Source organism: Macaca fascicularis, chromosome 7, assembly GCF_037993035.2.
Source record: "Macaca fascicularis isolate 582-1 chromosome 7, T2T-MFA8v1.1".
Lineage (NCBI taxonomy): Eukaryota > Metazoa > Chordata > Mammalia > Primates > Cercopithecidae > Macaca > Macaca fascicularis.
Genome location: NC_088381.1, coordinates 137,955,681 through 137,983,028, shown reverse-complemented (window position 1 = coordinate 137,983,028; position 27,348 = coordinate 137,955,681). Strand labels below are relative to the sequence as shown.

The 27,348-nt window shown below is 45.2% G+C and overlaps 1 protein-coding gene across 28 annotated transcripts in view; it reads left to right on the top strand.

Moving 5' to 3' along the window:
• SLC8A3 (solute carrier family 8 member A3) overlaps window positions 1-26,690 on the top strand; it is a 142,301-nt gene extending 115,611 nt beyond the window's left edge. For 4 of the 28 annotated variants that reach the window (XM_073997635.1, XM_005561626.5, XM_073997634.1 and 1 more), the window contains 6 exons: window positions 9,558-9,661; window positions 14,731-14,748; window positions 18,457-18,581; window positions 19,463-19,562; window positions 21,880-22,155; window positions 24,579-26,690. In XM_073997635.1, coding sequence (XP_073853736.1) covers window positions 9,558-9,661; window positions 14,731-14,748; window positions 18,457-18,581; window positions 19,463-19,562; window positions 21,880-22,155; window positions 24,579-24,955 — 1,000 coding nt within the window. In that variant the 3' untranslated portion in view covers window positions 24,956-26,690. Of the gene's footprint in view, window positions 1-6,585; window positions 6,693-9,557; window positions 9,662-14,730; window positions 14,749-18,456; window positions 18,582-19,462; window positions 19,563-21,879; window positions 22,156-24,578 lie in introns of all 28 variants that reach the window. The other 24 variants (XM_045396620.3, XM_005561623.5, XM_015453936.4 and 21 more) reach the window with 11 other exon arrangements.
• The last annotated feature ends 658 nt before the right edge of the window (window positions 26,691-27,348 follow it).

Sequence of the window (27,348 nt, the reverse complement as noted above, 5' to 3'; positions counted from 1 at the left end):
TTGTGAGGATTAAATTACTTAATATAAGCAAAATGCTTAGAGCTCTGCCTAGCACAAAATAAGCACTGCGTAAATATTAGTAAGTTAATTTGAAATGTGGTTTCTAGATCTCTCAACACCCTAGTCACCCTACTCTGGATGTACTCCAAAGTCCCTCTCAAGATGTAGTGTCTGAATTGACCTAATTAGTCTAGCGTTTGGCTGAAATGCTAGACTTTGACTCCAGCCCCTCATTCTTGACTGGCACTAGCATTCAAGCTGCTGCTCCTCTTTCCCTGGCTCTTTAATAGAGACAGAAAGACTTCTCCAAGGGATCTTTTGGTCATGGGCCAGCAGCATCCGCACAGGCTGGGCCCTTGTTAGAAAGGCAGGCTCTGGGCCCCACCCCAGATCTACCCAATCAGAATCCACACATTAACAGGATGCCCGGGTGATTCATGTGCACATTAAAGTTTGAGAAGCACAGCTTTCAGGGCCAGATGACACACTTATTTTAAAGAGAACACCAATTAGAGACCTTAAGCCTTCTCATGGAACAGGGGCCTTCCCCTCAGACCTTGGGAGAGGGGTCAGGGAAATGTCAGTGTTGGGTTGTTGGTGGCAGGTAGCGGTGGGGGGTTCAGTCCACGTTCAAAGAGCCAGAAACCTGGCAGGGGAATAGATGGGGCAGGGACACCCAACGGGGAAGATAAAGAAAACTACAAGAAGAACTCAGCACAGAGATGTGAGGCTTCTGAAAGCTCCCATGGAAAGGCTCGCAGCTCCTCACCTGCTCGGTCCAGCTGCCCCGGGTCAAGGCAGCTCTGTGAGCGTTAGCTGGCTTGGAGCAGCAAGGATACATTTAGAAGTGATGAAAGGGAACCCTTCTTGACAGGGTAAAGAGTCATTCAGTAGGAATCAGGCGGGAAGAGGTCACAGAGTCAGACGCCCAGCCTATACTCAGAGATTATTTCTGGCATGAGAGGGCTGAATGGTTAGCAGGCCACCTACTCAAGACACAATACAGAGGCAGATCCACTTATTACCTGCCTGTGCTGCTGGGATTTCAGTGCAGAAATTCTGTGCCTCCTCACTGTGGCTGCAGCTTGGGAATGATATCCAGAGCTTACCCACCCACATAAGAAATAAGCTGTAGGTGTAATAGGAGGACATAGGCTAAAATCCCAGCTCAGCTGCTTAATAGCTGTGTGACTGAGCAAGTTACTTAACCTCTTTGAGCATCTGTTTTCTCTTCTTTAAAATGGAAGTAATAATAATTGGCCAGGCCCAGTGGCTCACACCTATAATCCTAGCACTTTGGAAGGCCGAGGCCAGTGGATTGCTCGAGCCCAAGAGTTTGAGACCATCCTGGGAAACATGGTAATACCCCGTCTCTAGAAAAAATACAAAACTTTGCCAGGCATGGTGGCAGGTACCTGTAGTCCTAGCTACTCAGGAGGCTGAGGTGGGAAGATCATCTGAGCCCAGGAGGTTGAGGCTGTGGTGAGCCAGATTATGCCACTGCAGTGTAGCCTGGGAGACAGAGTGAAACTATGTCTCAAATATAAATAAATAAAATAAAATGTAAGTAATCATATCTATGTTAATACAGTAGAAGTAAGAATGAAATAAGAGGCTGGGCATGGTGACTTACATCTGTAATCCCAGCACTTTGGGAGGTCGAAGTGAGAGGACCACTTGAGCCCAGGAGTTCAAGACCAGCCTGGGCAACGTAGTGAGGTCCCATCTCTACCAATAATAATTTTTTTTTTTTTTTTTTTTTTTTTTTTTGAGACGGAGTCTCGCTCTGTCGCCCAGGCTGGAGTGCAGTGGCCGGATCTCAGCTCACTGCAAGCTCCGCCTCCCGGGTTCACGCCATTCTCCTGCCTCAGCCTCCCGAGTAGCTGGGACTACAGGTGCCCGCCACCTCGCCCGGCTAGTTTTTTGTATTTTTTTAGTAGAGACGGGGTTTCACTGGGCATGGTGGCATGCACCTGTGGCCCCAGATACTCAAGCAGGAGGACACCCTAAGCACAGGAGGTCGAGGCTGCAGTGAGTCATGATCACACCACTGCACTCCGGCCTGGGTGACAGAGTGAGACCCTGTCTAAATAAATAAATAAATAAGAAGAATGAAATCAGAAAGTTCTTCTCATGGTTCTCTTTATGGTGAACACAATGTAAACATATGTATTATCTTAGAATTCTTCCTTCCTGTATAAAGAAGGCCTCCTCCAATGTATTAATCATCCATTCAACTAATAAATGCTGCTTACTCCCATTTTCACTCTAAAAGAACTCAGTGGCTAAGGAGAACCCTTCCTCTTTGCAGTACCCTGAGGATCAGAGGCCTGATTTGAATGTCCTCAATGCAAAGGACTATTTTAAAAGGCCAGCCAGGCAGCCCAGACATGCATTTCCTAATCGTCTGCAGGTTGTTTGATAGAAGATCTCCCGGGAGCAGCTTTCCCCAGCAGCTCAGCCAGGTCTGTTCTGGGAACGCTGTGTGCTTTGGCACCTCCCTCTGCAGAAAGCTTGGAGGAGAGGCAGGTGCAGGTCCTGGAGCCTCTGACGGCATTACTGGCTCTAGGAGTAGCTGCTCAGGATAATCTCTCCCCAAGACCATTAAGTAACTGCCACTATGCTGGAAGAAGAACTGGAAATGGGGAGCCCCCAAAAAAATTGAAAACCCTCACTTGAACCAGTAAGTTATATCCTGGGTTGCTGTTGGAGAGATCTTCCTTGGAGTAGACAAATGTGGTATGTTAAGTAAACTGGGGGTCTAGGTTTCATGACACTGGGTCTGCAGCTTCTTTGTCACACTGAGAATCCTCAGACATTCCATGAAAGTAGCCTTCAAAATATTTTTGTGTCTAATGACATATTTTTACTGCAAAAAGATGAGTGGATTCATTTTATGAAGTCTCAGGTGTGTTAGAAATTCACCGTGAGTCACTCAGCAAGTCATGATTGAGGGCGTTCTATATGCCAGGCACTGTGCTGGGCACTGGGACTACTGTGGCAAGTCAGATAGACAAGAACTTGCTTGATCTTGGACGTAAGCAGAGTGGGGTCTGGTTAGTCACTGAACGGGAGACTGCCTGGAAATACTGGATGCTGCAGGCTTTTAAAAAAAGACAAGTTCTCTGTACTTGCAAAGCTTACATCCTAACTTAGTAACTAACTAACTTCAGGTTGTGTTGAGTGCCCGAAAGTGGTAGAGCTGGGAGTCCTCTAGATAAGGTAGCCATGGAAGGCCTCTCCGAAGAGGTGATGTTTACTCAGAGACCCAAAGGATCAGGATAAGCGCAGACCCTTATGAAGAGCATCCCAGGCAGAGGGAATAGCAAGGGGATTGCCCTTAGGTGGGAAAGGGCTTGATTTGAGGACTGGGAAGACCAGTGTGTCTGGGGCACACAAGCAAGGGGAGGACGTTATGAATGAGGTCTGAGAGGTCAACAGTGACTGGATCATGCAAGCTTTCATAGGCCATGGTCAGGGTTCTGTATGTGCTACAATTACAGGATGCATGATAGGACCTGGGTTGCATTTTTATAGTTAACTCTGGCTATAACGTGGGGAAGGGATTGAATACAGAGGGCAAAGACAGGAAGAGGAAAATGTCTTAGGAGGCTATTGCAAAGTCCAAGGGAGAGGCGATGGTGTTTTTTTTTTTTTTAGTGTTTGTTTTGTTTTGTTTTGAGAAGGAGTCTCACTCTGTCGCCTAGTCTGGAGTGCAGTGGCACAGTCTCGGCTCACTCAACCTCTACCTCCTGGGTTCAAGCAATTCTCCTGCCTCAGCCTCCCAAGTAGCTGGGATTACAGGCATGCGCCACCATGCCTGGCTAATTTTTGTATTTTTAGTAGAGACAGAGTTTCGCCATGTTGATCAGGCTGGTCTTGAGCTCCTGACCTCAAGCGATCTACCTGCCTTAGCCTCCCAAAGCATTGGGATTACAGGTGGGAGGCACTGCGCCCGGCCAGGAGATGGTGTTTTGATCTAGGTCTTAAAGGCAGAAGGAAGGGTGGTAGTAAATTAACTGTGCTGGGGAAGAGAGGGAGGCCTGAGGGCAAGGAAAGAATGAGGGGTGATTCTAGGTTTAGGGACTTGGCAATTTGTTAGATGATGGTGCCATTGACAGAAATGGGAAAAAACAAGTTTGGAAAGAAAACTCAAGATCTGGCTGGTGACTCGTATTATACTTAAAGCCTCCTTTGTGACTTGAGCAGAAGTGAGAACTTTCTCCAGTGTTCAGGAGCTGGAAGGGATTTTTCTAGCCTCCAGGCAAGGTAATACCATAAGTCCCAACAGTGATGCCCTTCCTGGGAATGATCTCAATGGGAGAATCCTATACCCTGCCTCCTCCATTCATTCCTTGCTCCGATGGTGGTTCCAGCTGGCTAACCTAAGCTACTCTTGCCACTAGTTAACACCTGTCCTCATTTCTCTTGTCCCCACATAAGATGTCAATGGCATCTCTTGTCCCTACCTAAGATGTCAATCAAAATAGCACAAGTCATGCTATGTCACAGGACACGTTGCCTGTCCAGCCCAGAGCTCATTGCTGATAGGGGTATGGGCTAGATTTTGAGATAATATGGGGGTTGCTTTCTGTTACCACGCTTAACATTCCAAACCCCTGTAATAGTCCATTTAGGATTTATCATACTGTTTTATCCAAACCTTTCATGACCTGATTTCTATTTCCAGCTTGAACCACCTCTTGGTTCACCAACTGTACTTATTGAGTTCCCCTAGTTTTCTGACTTAATGGCTGAAGATGATAAGCTTTCCTTACACATTACTCTCAAACCACCAAACTGGGATTGTTGTTACTCTTAGTGATAATGGTTGCTATTTGTGAAACTTTTAATAGGGAACACAAACCCTGTCCAGCAATTCATGTAAATTATTTCATTTAAGAACACCACAAAGTAGGTGCTATTATTCGACCTTACACATGAGACTTGAAGAACTTTAGAGCATTGCCCAAGGTCACCCAGCTAGTGAGGGGTGGAGGCGGGATTTGAATCCAGGTCATCTGTCTCCATTACCTGGAAGAAGGAAGGCCAAAGCATCATGGCCTTTCACAAGTCGAAGAGCCACACTTTCTATGGTGGCGAGCCACGTTTGTCCATGACTGGGGTGGGTGTGGCAAGTGATGAGGGTTTGGAGTCCGTGTGGTGGGGTGGCGGGGGCCAGATGTCTTGGTAACTGCTGTTGCATTCACTTCAGGATCAAAGGACCAGATCTGATTCTGCAGGATCAACAGTGTGGACACTGGAGTCCGTAGATATCCAAAGGTCTAATGGTGACTTAGGGAAGCTCAGGAGGGCAGGGAGGTTGTCCCCGTTTAGAATGTAAACATTCCTATTTTATAAAAATAGAATAAAAGGAGGTGCTGAAGGCCTCGGTCTCCTCCAACAAGGCCAGGTCACGGGGTAGCAGAGTCTGAAAGGGTGTGCAGACCCATGGCCACTGCCCAGGGCTCCTGCTCAGGCTTCCTCACTCCCACAACTGAGGGGAGACCCAGCTCCACACCCACCCACCTAGCAGTGTCTCACACCCACCAGGAGAGGTCTAAACATCTTCCCTGGGAACTGGTCCCAAAATGTCCCTGCAGTAAGCAACCATCTGGAGAGACCCAGGTCCACATCTGTTTTTAAAGCTCCAATAAATAAATAAACAAAGGAAGAAAGAAGGAAGAAGAAATGCAGAACAGGGTGATTAAAATTGGCATATATTTTCAAATGTTTATATTAACAAAATAATACCTTTTAACATGAAAAGCAATACAATTGTGCTAGGCACGAGATCGTCGTAGGACTGAGAAAGGAATCGTAATTCTGAGAGCCCTAGAGTTAATGTGATCCAGCCGGCACATCCCTGTGACTGCAGAAGCCTGTTTGGAGACAGTGTCAGCAGCTTTCGAGGCCCGCTGTGAATTGCCAGAATGTGTGACATGAGCCAAATCCACCACCGCCCCGCCCCACCAACCCTCCTGCCAGCTCCCCTGAGATAGTCACTGCCATACAGAAAAAGAGAACTTCTACTATTTCTGGGCAAGATTTCCACAAACCAGTTTGTCCCTTTCTGCTCTTATGAAATAAACCATTTGGATCAATGTCAGCTGACTGTAAAAGTCAAAAAAATTTCCCTTGTCCCAAAAGCAAGGCTATCAGGAAGCAAACATAAGAGGACCTTCATGACCGAGCCTTTATGTGTATGTTATTTCATTGCTCTCACAACTGCCCTGGGATGCTGTAAGCGTGATTCATCCTGTTTGTTTATCAGTTAAATTATTTGTCCAAGATTACGCAGCATATCCAGGATTAGAACTCAGAGCCCTCGCCTGTGAAGCTTGAGCTCTTTCTTTTCAGTCTTCAAATATGATCACGCCATGAAGCAGCACAAAGCCCAGGAGGAGCCCGGTGAGGCTGGAGGGGTCCACGGGCAGCCACTCTCCTCCGTGCCCCTGTGGTGTTGGTTGAAACTTGGACCTTTCTGAATCTTTTAACTGTTTCCTTCTCTTCCTGTTTTTGTCTCCTGACTGACTTGTCCCACACTCTACTCCTTGCTTATGATACTTATTTTTCCATCCACAGCAAAACAATTCACATCAAGGTAATTGATGATGAGGCGTATGAGAAAAACAAGAATTACTTCATTGAGATGATGGGCCCCCGCATGGTGGATATGAGTTTTCAGAAAGGTGTAGTACCCTGTCCTCCACACTAACACTAACATTCTTTTCTCCTCTTCTGTTTCTTCCTCTCCAAACCATTTGTCTCCTCCTCCTCTTATCTTCCACTTCTCTGGTTCCTTTTCCTTTGTCTCCACTCTTGCTCTTTCTTCTGCTCTCTTTTCACTCCTCCCTCTCCTCTGTCCTCTCTCTGCCCCCAGCTCTGTCCTAACACCTGCCAGCCTGACACATGGCATCCATACAAGGGATGCTCAAGACCAGTGGTAATTTTTCTGGGATGAGGAAATGAGTATGGGGAAAGAAAGAGTCAAAATGCTGGGAGTATCATGTGCAACTCTTGGCTTCTCCTGAATGGCTGGGTGTCTGGGGGGGGAAAGGGGACCAGATAGCCCAGCACCAGGCAGAAGAGCAGCACTGACAAACAGGCTCTCAACACAGATTTCCACGGGGCAGTTATTCTCAGGGCTAAACTTACAATCCCAGGAAGTTGAGAATCAATGGATTTGGATTATAGTTCATTCCCCTCCCAAAAGCAGGCTTTAGGATAAGCACACCTTATCTGCCGTGTTGCTACTATTAAAGACTTGTTTCTCCTCCTGACTTTGAGTAAGCTGAAAGTACAAGTTTGAGTTCCAGATCTAGGTCAAATACCCATTTGTCTTCCTCTGTGTTTCCTATTAAGAACACCCAGGTGTGGGGGTAGAGAGTTACAATAGTGGTGGAGATCATCCTGACCCAAATGGAAGCTTCCCCAAGAAGTCCAGGGGGCTTCTCAGAGCGGATGGAACCTTTGCCTTCCACTTCAATGACCCCATACATCCCATGGCCTCCAATAGGCAAGTCAGGAAGTCCTTTCCTGAACAGATCATACTGTGGAGCAGGGAGCTGCCAGTACTGAGGGCAATGTTCCTTCCCCTTCCAAGCCGTCCCTCATGCCCTCCACTCTATGCCTGTGGTCACAGAGCACCCCAATCCCATCCCACAGCAGAGTTCCTGCAGCGGAAAAACAGGCTCACACCTTGTAGACAGCCCTGGGATCCCACATCTAGGGCCAACAGAAATATTCCCCAAAAATGCCTCTTGACAATCAATGAGCTTTGTCTTTTGTCCAATGAGCAAGGTATAAAAAGATGTCAAAAGAAGTACCCAAAGAGGAAATAAAAATGTACAGTCATGCATCACTTAACAATAAGGATACATTCTGAGGACCGTGTCCTTAAGCAATTTTGTCATTGTGGGCACATTATAGAGTGTACTTTCACAAACCTAGATGGTATAGCCTACGACACACCTGCACTATGTGGGCCTATTGCTCCTAGGCTACAAATCTGTACAGCATGTACCTGTACTAAATATTGCAGGCAACTGGAACACAATGGTATTTGTGAATCTAAACGTATCTAGACATAGAAAACGTACAGTAAAAATATGGTAGTATATAGCCTTATGGGACCACTATTGTAGATGTGGTCTGTCATTGAGTGAAACGTTTTTATGTGGCATGTGATTGTACTTGTAAAGTACACACTCCACAAATGCACAGCAAGTCCTGTGCCTTACAAACTCCCTCGGGTCAGTCTACTACATTATAAATGGCAAAGCCAAGCACATCCACAGAAGGTAGCAGGATCATCAAAGGATCTGAAGAGACATTTAGGTAAATGCTCTTTACCCTTTAGAGCATTTAGTTCTTAGGCCTCCCCTCCCCCAATCTCCCCCCTGCCCCAAAAAAGAAGAAAAAGAAAAACAAAGCAGAAAATTACAATTCTGGCTCGCTAGTAGGACCTGCTGGCCACCATTGTGATTCCATGAAGGACCAGAAGAAACCACATAGGAAGAACCAGGCCCAAAAGGCAACTTCTCCAATGACAAAGAGCCAGTCTTTGGAGGGGAGTGAATTTCAAGGAACCTTTTCTTCCCTGGGTGATTTGTTTTTAAAAGATGCTATGTTTTGTTGAGATACCCAGAGATGAACAGAAACTTCCATCACCTTGTGCCCCAGATCCATGATAATTCACATTGAGGAAACCAGTTTGGGGACACATCATCCCTAAGTGATAGAAGCCCAAAGGTGATTTAGAATTTGATGATTGACATCATTTTCTTCACATTTTCCCAGAAGTGCATCAGCTGTAAATAGTAAAGGATTCCTATGTCATATTGTGGTTAATACATATTTATTTTAGTTCCCACCACTGAAACCCTATGAGATAAAGAATGAGAAGATCACACAATTCTACCTCCCTTTCTTCTCTCTCTCTCTCTCTCTCTCTGTCTTCCTCTTCTCTTCCTCTCTCTGGTTTCCCTTCCTCATAAATACTTTCCTTTTAAAATTTTCTTTCTGAAACTCACAATGGAAGTGAGTATAGACACAAAGAAGGGACACAAACCCTGGGTTCTGCTGACATATTTCCTGTTGTGGGAAGACCCTGGGTCATTTCCAGTGGGTCAGTAGTTTACCTGTTGCCCAGAGAAATGCCACTGTTACCATGTGACACCCAGTGGAATGTGCTGCCCGACTCACTTCCTACTAACTGTTGGCAAGGTCTAAAATGACTGCACACCATTACCCGCCTTCTGCCTTCTCATCCCCTCCTGTCCTTCTGGCTCCCTTCCTTTGCCCACCTTTCCTTGCCTCCTGGCTCCCTGCCCCTCTCACCCATAAGAACAACTATGACCAAGGAGACAAGAAAAGCTAAGACCATTTATTACCTGAGAACAACACAATCCACCATGGTCCTGTCGAAAGCCACCATGGTGGGACTGGACTGCATGTGCCAGGAATGATGGGGAATGATTTTAAAGGCTGTGCTCCAGGTGACCAACCAATCTACCGACCCAGTCGACACACTCTCTCTCTTGTTGTCCCTACAGGAAAACCATAAGGGTTAAAATAGTAGATGAGGAGGAATACGAAAGGCAAGAGAATTTCTTCATTGCCCTTGGTGAACCGAAATGGATGGAACGTGGAATATCAGGTGTGAGATTCTTTAAAAACAAAACAACAACAAAAAAATAAAAATTAAAAATTAAAACAAACTGAAAAACAACAAGAAGAAAGAAAAAGCAACTATATTTTTGTCTCCCTCCTTTTCTTCCCTTCTCCTCCTTTCTCTTTTTGACCAATGGATTTTTTTATTCTTTTCCCTCCTGTATTCTCGCTCTCACCCTGTTTCGGTATCATCTCTGCCTTCTTAGCCTTAGCTTATTCCAAATTCCTCCTTTCCCGCCTTTTGGGCAGCACTGCAGCCTCAACTCCTCATTACCCTAATGAGTTATTTCCCTGTTTTGCTACAATTTTACAATTATTCAATTGCCATGGGCTCCTGCACTCTCCCCCACTCCACCCCTACACTGTAATCTGTAAATGTGAAAATTCCTTGGTGGGTGCGGAGGAGAAGAAAAAGAAAGGAATGTGATGCGGTGCATGCCTGTTTCCCTCCCTGCCTTCCTCCCCTGCCCCCCTCCCCCACTCTTTAGCCTGGATTGAATGTGGGAGGGTCTGGGATGGGCGTTGGGGCTTGGGTTGCAATGATGCTTTGACAGTTTTCTGCTGCATTCCCCAACTTCCTTTGAATGCTTGGCAGGTTATTCACTTGTGGAGTGGCCCATAGGCCCCTCTGCCCTTCGAGGAGGTAAGTGTATTGTCTGACTGTTTCACAGTTGGGCAGACCGTGGTATGGGAAAGTGTACCAATTGTCAGAGGCCACAGCTTCTGAGAGCTCTCGGAGAGAGAGTTGACTTCTGAAGTAATCATGCAATCTGGAATCCTGAGCTATTCTTCCTCCTCGGGGCATCCCACTCGATCCCATTCAGTGTTTGTTTCTAGCCCAAGGTTAAGTACCTTATTCAGGCTACTTTGGGACAATGCAACCTCTAAAGCAGAAAATTGAAGGGAAGGAAGTAGTTCCAGGTATGAAAATTCCCGTAGCCAGGGGCCCCAGAAAAGGACTGACATTGGGTAGGCCTGGAGTGTTGACTTGTGGCTTTTCCAATAGAAGAGACTCTAAATGGTGCAGTTGGTGCTGATCTCTGAAAGACAGGTATTGGAAGGTTCACAGACGTCTGCCTTTGTTTGGCATCTGCAAGTGAACATATCGCCCAGATCCCAAGGTAGCCCTCACCCCACACTGGAGAAGTGGCCTCATCTCCTGCTTTCCTTAGGGCATGCGTTGGAGAATACCTGCCAGGGGCTCTTCCCTCAGGGGATGATTAAGTTGCAACCAGGGTAGATATAAGGAAGGATTTTTTCCCTTGAAGAAAATGATTGGAAGCCACTACTTTGAATGTGTTGGAGGCATAGATGTGGAAATAGGTTAGGGTGCTCCTGGGAAATAGCAAGAGGACATTCATACTCCCATTCAGAGATATGCTGCTGGGATATGCTGCTGGGAGCCTCCTAGAAAATGGAGCAGTGAAATCCACCTGTTTGTCAAAAAGGGGTGATCATACTGCAACTAGTTCATATTCATGTGACGAAGAGCAGCATAAAACTTTCCACACGAGGACAGATCTAAGAGATTCAGCAACAACATTCCCAAAGGATCCTCTACAGGCCTCTTCAGTGTGATCGGTCAGTTCTCATTGTCTGCTGGGGACTCTCCTGCAGAGCTGACCACTTCCGTGCCTGCACTGGTTTGGACATACCTGATGCTCTAGGGGCAGAACTCTTCTCCATTTTCCGTTGCTGGTTCTCTGCTTGGCCACTCAATAAAATGTTGCCCTCAGCCTGACTACCAAAGAGTGCTGGAAGAAAGAATTTATCTCTGGTTCCATTGTTTTCCACATTGTATTATTGCCCAACTTCCAGTTCCTGCCACCAATAATATTCTCAGAGGTTGCTTCAGCATCTGTCCTACCTCACTGCCACCTCCCTTGAGCATTTATTCCACATATTCATAATTGGTTGGAAGCAGCAGATACCCAAGGCCAATTGTAAGTCACTTTCATCACTTTCCACAGTCCAAGCTACTTAGATGCAAATGAAAGCAGCACAAAGGATTGTACAGCGTACAGGAAGGAAGGCAGTGGCCCCAGACAAGAGGAAGAGTTGGAAGTCCATATATGCCTTTATTCCACCAGTAAAGAGGGTCTTCTTTTATGCCTCCCTTAAAAACCTCTACCAACAGCAGGACAGAGAGTGACCCAAGGTAAGTCTTCAGGAGACCTAGATAAATGCAAATGTGTATGGCTAATCCCCATTTGAGGACATCTTCCTATTTTGCACTGGATTCTTTGTCCAGGGAAATGTCAGCAACACCCTGGTGGAGGGAGTAGGTGAGAAGACAAGGATTTCAGCAAGCTGCCTGTGTGATGTGCCTCCAGATCTCCCCAGTGACCAAGATGCCAAGATGAACCGTGCCAACAAGGAATGTGTCAATTTCTCAGCTGCCTGTTTTATTGTCTACATTTTCTAGGGAGTTAATTTCCAGTTTCTTCAGTCCTTCCCGTATTTTGACATTAGACCATAAGGTGAAAGGTCATAAAACCTGATTGTCTAGACTCAGAAGCAAATGGAAACCCATCCAAATTTCCAGAATTCCCCGCTGTTCTCAGAGTGAGAGATAGAACAGTGGAAATTGCTTTTCATTATCACTACTGTATGGGAGAGTCTGAAACATTCAGAGTGGCATAGTCTCTGCATGGTCAAAATGACAATTGCATTAAAAAATGAAAGACTGGTTTTGAAATAGGAGACTCTATTTTTGGCAAACAAAACAGACTTCGGAGTTGAGATCAAAAGCTCTGGATGAGCTGGGAGTTGGAAAAAAGGGAGACTAAATAGGAAACACAGTTGCTCTGGAGTCTAGAAGTGGAATTCTGAGAGCAACACTGAGCAACATAATCAAAACTGTTGGGCCTGGGCCTGGACATTGGAAGCCTTGGGGTGGAAAGGAAAGCACTGTCTCTCTCTCTCTCTCGAGAATGGGACCAGTTTGGTCCTCCTTTTTCCACATCCATGGGCTCATCTTGACAAGCTGCCCAGATGCTTCCTAATTACTCACCGTGCTACGCTCTTTCCAGCTTGTCCCTGGAGTGTCTGAGCAGGAATAAATGACTCTCACCTGACCTGGGAGATCAATACAGGGGAAAGTTCAGCTCCAGCTTCTCTCATGAGCAGCAGCAGGAAAAACACCCTCGAGGTATTGTGTCAGTCAAAGCTGGCCTACCCAGATCTCAGTGACCCATCTATAACTGCTAAGCAGAGAGTCTTGGATTCATGGAGACAATGACCAGAGAATGATAGAATTCCAGACGACTGCAGGCCTTCTCACTACTCTAGGGATGGGCCAGATGTTCAGTGGCATGTATGAGTGAAAAACAGGGCATCAGGGACCTTTCTGGAAGAGCTGCCTTTGTCTGGCCCACCTGTGTTCATTTGTGTGCTGGGATCTCTGATCTCCCCTGGAACTTGGGGGCCAGGAGGAGCTCTTCCATGCAAACTCCTGGAAGGAGCAGAATAAACAAGCTCTTGCTTATCTATCTATCTATCTATCTATCTATCTATCTATCTATCTATCTGTCTGTCTGTCTGTCTATCTATCTATCTATCTATCTATCTATCTATCTATCTATCCATCCATCTGCCTATATATATTTATCTATCTCAATGTAGTGAGGAAAATCATTGATCCATTAACCTTTGGAATTCTACATGGGAGATACCTAAAAAAGTGAACTGCCTTGTTTATGTATCATGCAGACTCTGGATCCACATATGTCTTAGTGGCTGTGAATATAGGATGATTGATCACAGGCCTGAGTTGCATTCCTGCAGATTCTTAGGAAAAAAAAAAAAATTCACAGACATATCCCCCCTGGTTCCCCCACAACACACACTCCTTCCTCAGCAATCTCTATCAGTCACCAACCACACCACGAATATGTGGCAAGTTCTTCCCAGACCTTTATCTGAGAGCCAAGGAGTGAGGGGCTGTACTAAGATACCATAGAAATGAAAATGTGGTGTGTCACAAGAGTTTCCTTAATTCTTAGATCTTAAACTCTAAGAGGGTTCAGCATAAGTACAAATTCAAGGACTAGAGACAACCTGTATTGGGTGTGTCTTTAACTCAGTTTCCCAATCCACATAGGGACCTGGCATTTGTCATCTCCCATCTATGTATAGCTGTTGGTATGACTGTTTCTCTGTTCCCGAATACCTGGACTCTGATTTAGCCTATCCTTTCGGAAACAGAAAGATCACCCAACCAGAGATGCAGCACCATGAGATCTATGGAAAAGACAGTTGCCAAAATAGACAGCAAACAGCCAAACTTAATTGAACACTAACACATGCAAGGACTTTGCTTAGCAGAGGTGATACAAAATGGCAGGAGCCCATAGCCCTAACACCCAGGATAGATCTATAATAAAGACAAACCATTCAAGGAAAACATTCTGCAGGACTTACGTTTTTGCTAAGTCATCCTTTTAGGGGAAGTCAAAGTTCTAGTCAACATGGTAGCTAGGAAGGCATTTGTGGTCATGGAAACCTTATGGGTACTGAGAAGCTGAGCATGAGTTCAGCTAAGTCGTTAGGGATGGAAGACATAGACCTGGGCACTGTTCTACTCTTACACAATGCTACCCATTTCCTTGAGCTCCCATTCAAGCCCCATGGTCATTTTTACCACTGATAAGTTAGTTACACAGTTTTCATGATAACCGGATTCTCACTTCTTTTTTTACAGAATGGATGTGATAACCTGATATCCTACACAGTCATGAGTGACCAACCCACCCACTTGGTTCCCCATCCTCATTCCTCCATTCCTAGCCCTTAGGGCAGCCGGGAAAGCATGGGAGCAAATGCCCTCACCAGGGACCTGGTGCTCAGCAGTCTCTGGTGGCTCACACGTCTTGCTACTGCTCTGTGCATGCTCCAAATCTGCTTTTTGCATGTGGCTGCTGAGCTCTCACCTACTAAGCTCACTGCTTTCCTTATGCTGCCAGCAACCACAAAACCTGGGAATACTTTCAAGATGGGACCTTAATGTTCTTTCCTTTTCTTTCTTCCACTTGTCTGGTATCCATTTGCAAACAGTGCTCCTGTTACCTCCAGGTAAGCGATGTCTTGTCCCCCTCTTTTCTTTCCACTTCTTGCCAGTGCCATTATTTGGTTTAAGACCAATGTCCTTTGATTTATTGAATAAGAACTGCAGGCTCAAGTTAACCTGACAATTTCTCCCAAGGACTGGGAGATTTATTTTCCCACCTGAAGCAATTATGAGAAAGCAATTGTGAGGAAGGCAATTCCTTGAGTATCACTTCTGTCTGTGGATGTGGGTAAAAGCATAGCTGATCCTCTCTGGGACCAGGAAGAGAAATTAAGCTTACCAAGGAGATGGTGGGTCATAGACTTCTCCTGAGTCTTAATTCATCTGCCATCTCATGTTGTGGGGGAGGAGACAGTGAGATTCAGAGCTGGAATCTCCTAACGTAATTGTGATAGGATTTGAAAAAAAAAAAATGCTTTAATCCCAAGGGCTCCAGGGAAAATCACCAAACCTGCTGTGAGAATAGGAAAAGCAATTTTTAAATAATCTGGAATTTTACCAGTCCTGGAGCTCTTCCATCTCATCACAGCTGAGCCTTAAATTGCTAGAATTTTGGTTCATTTGTCATTGACCCTTAAAGTCCTATGTGCCATGAACAAGATGAATTAGGATAGGGGGTTGGGGCAGTGTTCTGGCTGGAAATATAAATTTTAGAGAATTTAGTTTGGAGAGATTCTCATGCAGAATCTAGATGCTGTAGAGGACATGCACCTACTTTGAAAGTATGCTTGCGTGAGTGGAAACCAATCATAAACAACATTCAACTTCATGAGCAGATATGAAAGCATTTTCAGCATGTCTAGCAATACTATAACTCTTTGTGCAAGCAGAGTGGCCTACACAAGACAGTTTCAGTATATTTTAAAAGCACATCTTACATTTCATCAGTTCTTTGAACACAGAAAAAAAACGTTAAGGTCACTTAAGAGGCAAAACATCTTACAGAGTTCATTGGTATTCAAAGTCACCTACAGACTACATCCTGGGTTCAGGAAGGGGTGGTGTACATAGTAAGGACATTTGCCTTCTGGGAGCCTTAAACAAAAAAAATATATAGGTAACTCCTACATTTTTATTTTGTGGAGAAAACGCAATTACTCCAGCTTCCTTGGCTTTTTGCTTCTTTTTTATACCAACAAGATAAGGGCTATCCCCAACCCTCTGTTCTTCACTCTTCTCCCAGGGTATTGATTTCCTAGCACTGGGTTTTTCTTCTCCACTTCACTCATCCTCTTGCCTATGAAGGTATGTAAGCCTTCTTTGTTCCAACTGTTTCCTCCACCCCACCCCACATATATGCATAACAAAGATTGTAATTTAAGTTTCTTTCTACTTTTAACATATTTGCAAACATCAATAGAAGCTAAAATGGGAAAAAGGAAATGTTTCTTTTCCTAGCTCTTTCAATCTGCAAATCTTTAATTTAGGAGCACTTGATTAGCCTTTCAACCCGTTGGAAATCTCAAATCCTGGTTTTAATTTTCCTAGGTGGACAGGCAAACATGATTAATGTGCCTGATGGTGAAAGACAGAGAGTGAATATGTTCATTCTGAGCCACCCTCCCAAGCTCAGGCACCTTGCAGGAAGAGCACCAGCTGCATCACTCTGCGGAGTGTTCACAACGTCCTATTCTTGCCTGGCCTGGCAAGCTCTTTGTCCTTCCAATATTTGTTCAATCTTCCATCCTATTCATGTTCTATCTCTCTCTCCCCTTCCAGCCTCTCTTCCTGTTCCTAGAACTGAGAGTTTATTTACTCAGTCTGAATATCTAGATCACCTGCCATTTATTCTTTTTACTTGAAATTCTGAGGAGTCACATAAACAAGTGATCAGAATCACTATGGTCCTCTGAATTGGAGACTTATAATTCTCTCAAGAAATAAACAAAATTTGAATTTAAAGGAATGATCGTGACAAAAATAGAAAAAGGCAGGAATTATTGCCAAACCAAGAAACTAGAAACTAGAATTAACTTAGAGACATGTGACTCAGTCAATTAACAAATATATACAGAGAGCCTCTGTGGGACTGTAGGAGATCCAAAGATAGAGGACTGGTTATTTGCCAATGGGATTTTTTGCAGAAAGCTAGATGGAAAAACTGACTGTCACCACAGGGGTGGGTGCACAGGTCAGTAAGTAGATCAATATCCTGCCAGATGGATAAGGTGCTAGATTGATAGGTGGGCAAGGGGTTAGACAGGTACATTTATATGTCACTGGAGAGCTCATTATATTGGTGTAAAGTTATTGTGTCACATGTAAAGTATGACATGGGGGAATTGAGGAGGAAGAAGTGGAATAAAACTGTCACTGCTAAGATAGGCATTGTGATATGGTGCTTAAACCTGCAAGTAAAGAAAAAGAGTATGGAATCTGTGTGGCTTTTTCTAAGAGCTTTTTCCCAGAGTAGCTTGCAGTCTGGCTTCTAGGGTTGCTGACCTCATAGCCAGAACCCTAGATTCACCCAGATTTACCTTCAGAATTAACTAATTAGAGACTAAAATTCAATAGACTAAATGAAGTCAGGCTGCTAGAGGATGTCTGCTGACTTGGAAATATGCAGAAAGACATGGATCCTTGAGAAAACATTGTTTCCAAAAGTGGCCACCAGCACTAGAGGAAGGACAGCACCACGGACAGCTCCCAGACATTTTAGGACTGCCTTCTGTGTTTGGTGCCCGAAACACTGAGCAAAACAGCGAGCTCAGGAAGTCTCCGCACACTCTCATACCATCTTCCTGCAGGCCAACTAAGAAAATTCTTACATAAAATATAAGGCGCTCTGTTTGGTAACTTAAACCCTTGGCTTATAGTCTTTTCAGTGAATTTCTTTCCTTGCAAACTCGAGAGCTGGAGTCTCATGACTCCCCTTGCTTCACCAATTCCCCAGCTAGAGAAAAAAGACCTTCTTGGCCTCTGACCCATTTTGTCCTTGAGATTATCCAAGGACTACAGGATTCCCCTGGGAGGTTTACTGTGTGGAATGAAAACAATTAAGGAGCTGAATAAAAGAATTAATTGCTTGTGAGAATGTGGACTTGGATGGGAAGATGTTTAAATGAGCTCTGAAAGAAACAAGCTGCCAAGAGCAATTTTCTAATCAAAGGGGAATAAAAAGATTCAATCTCTATTTCACTCTAATCCAGAAAACATGTCTTCATGGAGAAGTGGTCTTAAAATGGACTCACCAGCCAAAGTGGAAAAAAAAAAAAAAAAAAAAACTGTTCAACATGAGAAGGGACCATTGGTAAATGAGTCAAGATGCTGTGAAACCAGTAGACATTTCCTTGGAATAAATGTGCTTCTGCACCTTCAAGAACTCTTACAGGAAGTGGTTGAACAAACAGGCCCAACAGTTCAAAATAGTTCAGAGTCAAAACACTTGCCCTTTCTTCCCAGTTCCCCAACATCTCACTGAATGTCTTGAGAACTTCACTTTATGCTATTTCTCAGGAGACCTTTGGATCAGGTTGTCCACCCACATATAAAAGAGAAAGAGGAATGCTTATCCCAGCCTGCAAGGCACATTCTCATGGTCTGATTATAAAGTGTTTAGTACTTCATAAAAAGACGCACTAAAAGTATATATAAACTTCCCATTCCCAAGAGTTACTTGCTTTATACCCACTGCCCATGTCTAATACTCTGAGCTGTATCCTTTCAGGAAATGGAAAAGGTGTTAAAGTGAGTCCGATTTTGTTTTGTTGCAGAGTTGACAGACAGGAAGCTGACTATGGAGGAAGAAGAGGCCAAGAGGATAGCAGAGATGGGAAAGCCAGTATTGGGTGAACACCCCAAACTAGAAGTCATCATCGAAGAGTCCTATGAGTTCAAGGTCAGGCAAACAGTGAGGTCTAATTGAATAATAAATAAATTAAAGTGGGAGGCAGAAGACCTGGGGTGTTTTTTTCCACTTTCACTAGTGAATATGTGAAGTTGAAACTGAACAAATCACTTACTCACCCCAGGTCTCAGTTTCTCCATTTGTAACATGAAACAAATAGTGCTGGCCATTTGTATGCTAGGAATATTGTGAAGAAACATAACATAGAATGTGAAATAAGTGGGCTAGAAAGTCCTGAGATGTATTATCACTACTGTTTAACTGTATTTTTAAAGCAAAAATATTAAAACTCACTACTACAGGGCAAGATATATTAACATCATTATTATTATTCTTTATTGTATTACTCTAAATAGCCAATTTCAAAAGTCACAGCCAGGCCAGGCAGCGAGGGACTCACACCTGTAATCTCAGCACTTTGGGAGGCCGAGGTGGGAGGATCACTTGTGCCTAGGAGTTTGAGACCAGCCTGGGCAACATAGGGAGACCCCATCTCTACAAAAAATAAAACAAAATGAAGATCAGCTTGGCATGGTTGTACATGCCTGTGGTCCCAGCTACTCAGGAGGCCGAAGTGGGAGGATGGCTTAGGTCCAGGAGGTTGAGGCTGCAATGAGCCATGATTGCACACTGCACTCCAGCCTGGGTGATAGAGTGAGACCCTGTCTCAAACAAAACAAAACAAAAAGATTACAACCAAAAACAAAGGGAAATAGAAGGATTGCCTCAAAAGAGATCGCCCAAGGCCATTCCATGCATAACTGTCAGAACACCCTGGAGACAGGGCATCTTTCATTCCTTTGAAGAACCAGACTCCTCATTGGTTCTGAGCATTCTAACCTCATGGTTCCAAGTTTTTCTCTTCCTAACAGACTACGGTGGACAAACTGATCAAGAAGACAAACCTGGCCTTGGTTGTGGGGACCCATTCCTGGAGGGACCAGTTCATGGAGGCCATCACCGTCAGTGCAGGTGAGAAGTGTCTCAGGCTGGCCTTGCTGGGAGAAGCAGGCAACCTCTGAGAAGGAAGCATAAAGCCACGTTAACAGTAGGCCGGCAGGGCGCGGTGGCTCAAGCCTGTAATCCCAGCACTTTGGGAGGCCAAGGCGGGTGGATCACGAGGTCAGGAGATCAAGACCATCCTGGCTAACATGGTGAAACCCCGTCTCTACTAAAAATACAAAAAACTAGCCGGGCGAGGTGGCGGGCGCCTGTAGTCCCAGCTACTCGGAGGCTGAAGCAGGAGAATGGCGTGAACCCGGGAGGCGGAGCTTGCAGTGAGCCGAGATCGCGCCACTGCACCCCAGCCTGGGCGACACAGCGAGACTCTTACTCAAAAAAAAAAAAAAAAACAAAAAACGTCGGCCATTCCCTGGGCAGGCCTGTATGTTCAGTCTTCCCAGCTCTAGTCCTAGGTGCCTACTGCCTCACTGGATCACTTTGGAAAAGAATCGTGGCGTAACTGAAAAACATGGCTATCTCTGGTTTCAAATCCTTGCTCTGCTGTGTGAAGTGGAACAATGTACCCTCTCTGACCTCAATGTCCTCATCCCAAAGGGGAACTACTGCTACCTTTCTCAGAAAGGTAGAAAAGTACAGAGTCTTGTGTAAAATCCAAACTCAATAAATTCTGATTTCTGTCATTCTTCCTTTTCTTTTGTTTGGTCCCCCTCTTCTGTAAAATGTGGGACAATTCTGATTTAGAGATGTGGGAGTTAGGAGTTTATAAAATGTGTTGCATTGACTCTCCAACAAAACACCCTGGATGATTCCAAACCCCTCCCTCGGCATTTACTGACAGGCTCCCTCAGTAACGACCCACAGCACAGCCAGGAGTCCTAGCAGCCTGTGGGGACTGCTGGTTGGAACATGGACGGAAAGGGTCTCCCAACCACCGTCACTATCACCTCAGCACCACTGAGGCCTCCTTGCACTGCTGAGCACTACTGGCCTTATATTTTATTGAGAGGCTTTGTTGTCATAGCAACCCACAGGGTCATATCCCCAAGGCCCCAGAGCCAGAGCAAAAGGACAGCCAGGAAGAGAGGTTTGCTGCTGCTGCTGCTGCGGCTGCCCCACTTTTCTCACTGCCTGCTTTAGATCTTTCTAGCTCCCCCTTCTGATGACCTGACTGTGCCCCTTTGAGACAATACACGGAATGTAGGCCACATCATCCACCCCGCTCCTTTTACAAAGGAGGGGCCTGGGGTTCAGAAATAAGAGATTATTTACCCCAGCTTACAGATTTTCTTCATGGCAAAGCTGGAATGAGAACCCAAGTGTTCTGACTCCTGTTCTTTCAAAACCCAGCTTCTACCAGTTATGCCAAAACATGACAGAGGTTGCCGTTGGCAAGGCACAGGCATGCCTCAGCACACCCTCCCCCCCAGGGCTGCTGAGTGGGCAACTCTGCCCACATTCCTGGCAAGGACAATCAAGGCCCATCCTGCTCTTTCCCATGAGATATTTGGAGGATGGCACTGACTCTGCAGTATATTCTCATGATCTGGAATGACAGCCATCCCTCAGGCGACAGATAATGACCAGAGCCACAATGGTTACTGCAGCAGTCAAGTCAGAAAATTTGAGAGGAGCCCTGCTGGTGTCCAGTGAAGAGTGGCCATGCTGAACTGATTTCACTTTTCTTTGCCTAGACAACAAAATGCAGCTTGTGCGTTCTCCTTTCTTTCTTTTTTCTAAATTATACTTTAAGTTCTAGGGTACATGTGTAGAACATGCAATTTTGTTACATAGGTATACACGTGCCATGGTGGTTTGCTGTACCCATCAACCCGTCATCTACATTACGTATTTCTCCTAATGCTATACCTCCCCTAGTCCCCACTCCCTGACAGGCCCAGTGTGTGATGTTCCCCTCCCTGTGTCCATGTGTTCTCATTGTTCAGCTCCCATTTATGAGTGAGAACATATGGTGTTTGGTTTTCTGTTCTTGAGTTAGTTTGCTGAGAATGATGGTTTGCATCCTCCTTTCTTTCTGCTCCACTTGTCTTGTTCATCTTAATCTCCTTCTTTCTTTTCTTCCTTATTCCCTGGCCCTCTCTCTCCCACTCTACCTTGGTGCCCTGCACTCAAATTGACTGGTGAGGCATATCAAATTGTTTCCCAACTATTTTCTGGCATCCTGGCCCTGGCCCCCATCAGCTGCCCAGAAGACAGCTGGAGTCCCCTTCTAGCGGATGATGCCTGTGGTGCAGGTTGGGTTTGACTTTCTTATGAATGATTATCTGACCTCGCTCCCCTTTCTCTTGCCTGTTTATCTTGCCTCCAGCAGGGGATGAGGATGAGGATGAATCCGGGGAGGAGAGGCTGCCCTCCTGCTTTGACTACGTCATGCACTTCCTGACAGTCTTCTGGAAGGTGCTGTTTGCCTGTGTGCCCCCCACAGAGTACTGCCACGGCTGGGCCTGCTTCGCCGTCTCCATCCTCATCATCGGCATGCTCACCGCCATCATTGGGGACCTGGCCTCGCACTTCGGCTGCACCATTGGTCTCAAGGATTCAGTCACAGCTGTTGTTTTCGTGGCATTTGGCACCTCTGTCCCAGGTGAGAGTGAGAGGTGCTTGAATTTGCAAAGAGGATTTTACCTGGTTCGAATGACCCCTGGACTCCATCTGATTATCTTCCATACCATCTGAGATCTGAACTTAACAGAGCCTCTGCCCTTAAAGTGCACAAAAGTCAATCAAAGAGATAACTAATGACATTAGTAATGACAGCTAATATTTCTTGAGCACTTTCAATTTGACAGACACTATGTGTGTTCAGCAATTTACACGTTTACATTTTCTCCCTGTAATGTTTCCCAAAGCCCTATTAAATATGGTAAGTTATTATCCCCACTTCACAGACAAAGAAACTGAGGCCCACAGAGGTTAAGCTACATGCCCAAGTAAGTGGTCCAATTTCTTAACCTCCACATTATGTGAATAGATGCAAAGAGTGAAATTAAAAGAATGTAGATATTGTTCTCCTTCTATTTACCTCTGGCGATCTCTGAGAGGTTAAAGATGAGCCAACTCAAAGATATCAAAGGAGAAATGCCCGCATACATTCTTGGCCTCCTCTACTTGGAAGGACACTGTGAGTACAAAGCATCTCCTAGCAGAACAGGCAAAGGAAGCTCCACAGCTTTTATCTTTTTATAGGATGAATTACATACTTTTTCTTTTTCTTAGGAACACTCAAAGACAAACAAAAAGGGGCAGACATTCCTTTATTTGTTGAATAAATATTTACTAAGCACGTATTATGCCTGTTACAGTATTGTGCTAGTTTTTGGAACTATAGTGAAAGGCAAGATACACATGCTTCCTTCTCCACGTGGAGTTTATAATCTAGTGAAGGAGATAACACTTAACTACTATAATGAAAGTTATCTTGTTAAATCCTAAGAAGAAAAAGCAAAGGTACTGCATAAGGATGAAAGCTGGGCCTGAATGTAAGAGTTAGCAGGTAGAGAGGGGCTGCACTAGCCCAGGTTCTTTACTTAATTCAGTTAGGGGCTTTGGGGCCTCTGAATTCTGAACTTTTGCCAGGGAGCTGGCATCCCAATTGCCCCAGAAAGAAACAGAGCGCATCCTCCTGCAGGAGGTTAGGCTAAATCTCATCAGACAGGACTCTTCTTGCTGGACCAAGAGAAATCTTTCCTGTACCAAGCAAACATATCCTTCAAGATAGTAGCTGAATTCACATCAAATTCTAGGAAAACCTCTTTCCAAAACCCCAGCGCAGGCCAGTGGGATTATTTGTCCATTAGTGATGCAAGAGATTTAGCTATCGTGGAAATGCATCAGGAGGCTGGAAATTAGATGGATGATCCCGGGAAGGCCTGTGGATGAGATGCCCTGTGATCTCTGTTCTCCAAGCCTTGGGGGACCTGAACTATCAGAGGGGAGGGAGGAAATATGGGGGAAAGCATAGAGGTGGGAAGAAATATCAGAGGATCGGAAGCAAACAACAACAACAACAAAAACAAACAAAAAAACAAAGCCATAGGCGAGACAGGGTAAGAGGTTTTCTCTGGGAGACCTAAAAAAAATGGCAATAATGAAGCAAACCAGGCAAATATCTTTAGGCAGCTCCAAGTCCTTGCAATTGGCCAAGACAACAGCTAACAGCATTTGAGGCTTTAAGAAGGTTATCCTGTGATCCACTCATCTGATTTAGTGGCTTTGGCTGAAGTTCTTTGGATATAGTTGATGATATGGAAAGGGTCCTTACCTGAGGGCCTTAGGGTCAAGTCTCTTGCTAACATCCTATGTGACCTTGGGTAAATTATTTGACCCTTATTTTTCTTACCTGTAAAATGAAAGGATTGGGCTAGATGTCTCTGACAGTCCTCCCTATAGCTACAATCTGTACCAAGATCTAAAGTCAAACCCCCTGCAAAGCCCTGTGATACACATAAAAACCACAAAGACAGAGCCCCGTCTTCCTTGAATCCACAGTTCACCCTGCATGTCCCCATCATGCTTCCCCAGCATGTCCTCTGTCCCCAAAATCCAGTACCTTGCCCAGTTTTGAGTCAGTAGGCATTGCTCAATAACTGTTGGTGGTTTGTGAATAAATGCCCCATATGACAGTTAAAATCAGGCATCTACTCCAAGCAGCTTCCCACGGTGTCAAGGTTCCCTGGGGAGATATTATGGGATGGCAAACTTCCCTTATCGAAAAAGTAGTCAAAGGAGAACAATAAGCCCACTCAGTAAATATCAGAACTGGAAAGCCCTTCAGAATCTTTTAGATCACTGCAGATGAGGGACGGGAAGCCCAGACTAGGGATGTGACCTACCCAGGGCCGCACGCTTGCTTGTAGCAGAGCTAGGAGGTAGGAGTGGCCCCCTAGCCCTTGTCTCTCCTTCCCGGGCTCAGCCCACCAGCTCAAGCTGCTTTTTGGGCATACTGGAAGACAGACCCTGCACACCTTAGCCTCCTGCCAGCTCCCATGTGTCTCTGTCCTTTTCCAGATACGTTTGCCAGCAAAGCTGCTGCCCTCCAGGATGTATATGCAGACGCCTCCATTGGCAACGTGACGGGCAGCAACGCCGTCAACGTCTTCCTGGGCATCGGCTTGGCCTGGTCCGTGGCCGCCATCTACTGGGCTCTGCAGGGACAGGAGTTCCACGTATCGGCTGGCACGCTGGCCTTCTCTGTCACCCTCTTCACCATCTTTGCATTTGTCTGCATCAGCGTGCTCTTGTACCGACGGCGGCCACACCTGGGAGGGGAGCTTGGTGGCCCCCGTGGCTGCAAGCTCGCCACGACATGGCTCTTTGTAAGCCTGTGGCTCCTCTACATACTCTTTGCCACACTAGAGGCCTATTGCTACATTAAGGGGTTCTGAGCCGCGGAACAGAGCCTCCGACAGGGCAGGCCTAGGACTTCTCCTAAGAGAAGGGCACTTCCCCACCAGTGACCTCTCCAGGCTGTGTTGCCCTAGAGAGGCAGCATCAGGACCCAAGCCCCAGGAACTTCACCCAACTTAGGCCCTGGCAATGAACTGAAAGGGCAAAGTCTTAATCAATCAAACAATGGAGGAATCACCGACTTTACACAGTATTTAATTAAATACAAACAAACGACAGCAACAAATCCACCTCCACCCCATCTCCTCCTCATATCCCTGACCCAAAGCAAAGGTCAGAGCCTTTCACCTCCTTCTATTCCACCTTCTGATTATTCCTTTGCCTCTCATTTCTTTGGAGGCAGGGTTTCTCCTCTCTGCCCAATTCCATACGTCCCTATTATCTCACTCAGCTGATAAGACGTGAAAATGAGTCACATTCATGTGGCTAGGTGGGGTTCTTTTTTCATTGTAATCATTATTCTGGTTGCTTTCATTTTGCCATTAGGTTTTGCTTATTGTTTTGTTTTGTCTTTTTTTTTTTTTTTTTCCTGAAGTGAGTGAAAAAGGTGCCACGAAGGAATTCCAGGTCTGAGCCAACAGAGAGAAACATGAATTTTCAGACGTATGCTCTCCCACCACCCCTTGGCTCCATCAAGATCCAGTTCCCCATCTCACTGTTTTCTCTCAGTTCTTGGGAGGAGTGATGGCGTTGGGGTAGACATAAGCTCACTCACCCATGCAGGGTACTAAAGATCTTACAGGAGCTTCAACTGGAGCAGGAGGAGCTTTTTATACTTATGTTGAATCAAGTCAAATACAAAAAGCAATTGTCCCTCTTTGCCCAAGTCTTTCCAGTTCTGTGTGTCTTATTGTGTCAGTGTCCACTTGTGTATCCTTCTGCAGGAAGACCCACCAAGTAGGAGAGATGGGACAAAAATAGGAATGGTGTGTGATGACAAAGGGCTACTGGAAGAACAAAAGGGATTCAGTCCTTCTTAGTATCTTTGACTTTGTACCTGAGGCAGGAGAGAAGAGATATCCAACCAGTGAGAGATTTAAGTGAAAAGTTTGTATTTTAAATGTCAATGTGCCTGAGGAATGTCACCTTCACCACTCTCTTGCTTCCTAATGCTCTATACAAAGAGGGCTGACTATATTTCTTGAAGTAGTGTAAAAACTTAGAGATTTTATAAGAGAACAAGGGGCTCCCTTCACCTCTCCTGGTCCCTCAGGTCACATATGAAAGCATTTTTACAAGATAGGAACTGGAATTCCTCATTTCTCCCACGTTCCTGCTTGTTTTTAAACTTCATGAAGCTCTTTTTCCAGCCTGTGGGGTAGTTCTTGCTCCAGTAAGAGGAATCTTAGTTGTCATAATCCTGTGGAGCCTGGGTTTTTAGAGAAAGAGATCTCTGTGCTCTACAGACCTTTTCCCAACAAATGTGGGAAGACCTGGCTTTAACACACACACATACACGCAAATAAACAGACATAAGATGTCATCACAAAACTGCCCACGGATCTTTAGGCTTTCTGCATTGACATAAATACATTTTCTAAGGGGAGGGGGGGAGAAATTAAAAAACACCTGTTAATTTTAAACACATTTTTTAAGAAAAAAATAACTAAAAAAGAAACAGTGCTCGTGTCATAAGCTATGTTGACAGTTGCCGGTGGAAATGTTGGGTTGGTTCAAAAAAAAATAAAAGCTATACTTATATCTCTCTACGTACAGCTTGCTTCTCCCTGTGTTTCTTCAGTGGAAGGTCCAGGGGGCCACAGTGGGCTTCTTCTGAGGAGATGTGACTCAGGTGAAGGTGTCACCACCTCTCACACTCAGGTGCCAATGTGTCAAACCCAGTATATTTTAAGCAAAAGTACTTCAGGAAAATGCCACTTGTCAAAACCCGAACTTTGCGAAGTTGGAAGATGTAAGTAGTAGTAAGAGCTGTGGTAGTTATGGAAGAAGGAGGTTTCTGTATCAGAAAGGCATTGGCCGTGCCAGACTCCAGCTAGGAAAACGGTGCCCTGCACCTATTACCAACAGACATGTCTGCACTCATTCATTTACTCATCATTCATTCAACAAGCAATTTAGGAGCATGTCGAATATATTGAATGACACTCTGGTGATACAAAGAAGAGCAAGACATAGCTCCTGACCTCAAGAAACTCACAGTCTAGGCTGGGCATGGTGGCTCATGCCTGTAATCCCAGCACTTTGGGAGGCAGAGGCGGGTGGATTGCTTGAGGTCAGGAGTTCAAGACAAGCCTGGCTAACAGGTCTACTAAAAATTTTAAAAGTTAGCCAGGCATGGTGGCACATGCCTGTAATCCCAGTCACTCAGAAGGCTGAGGCACAATAATTGCTTGAACCCAGGAGACAGAGG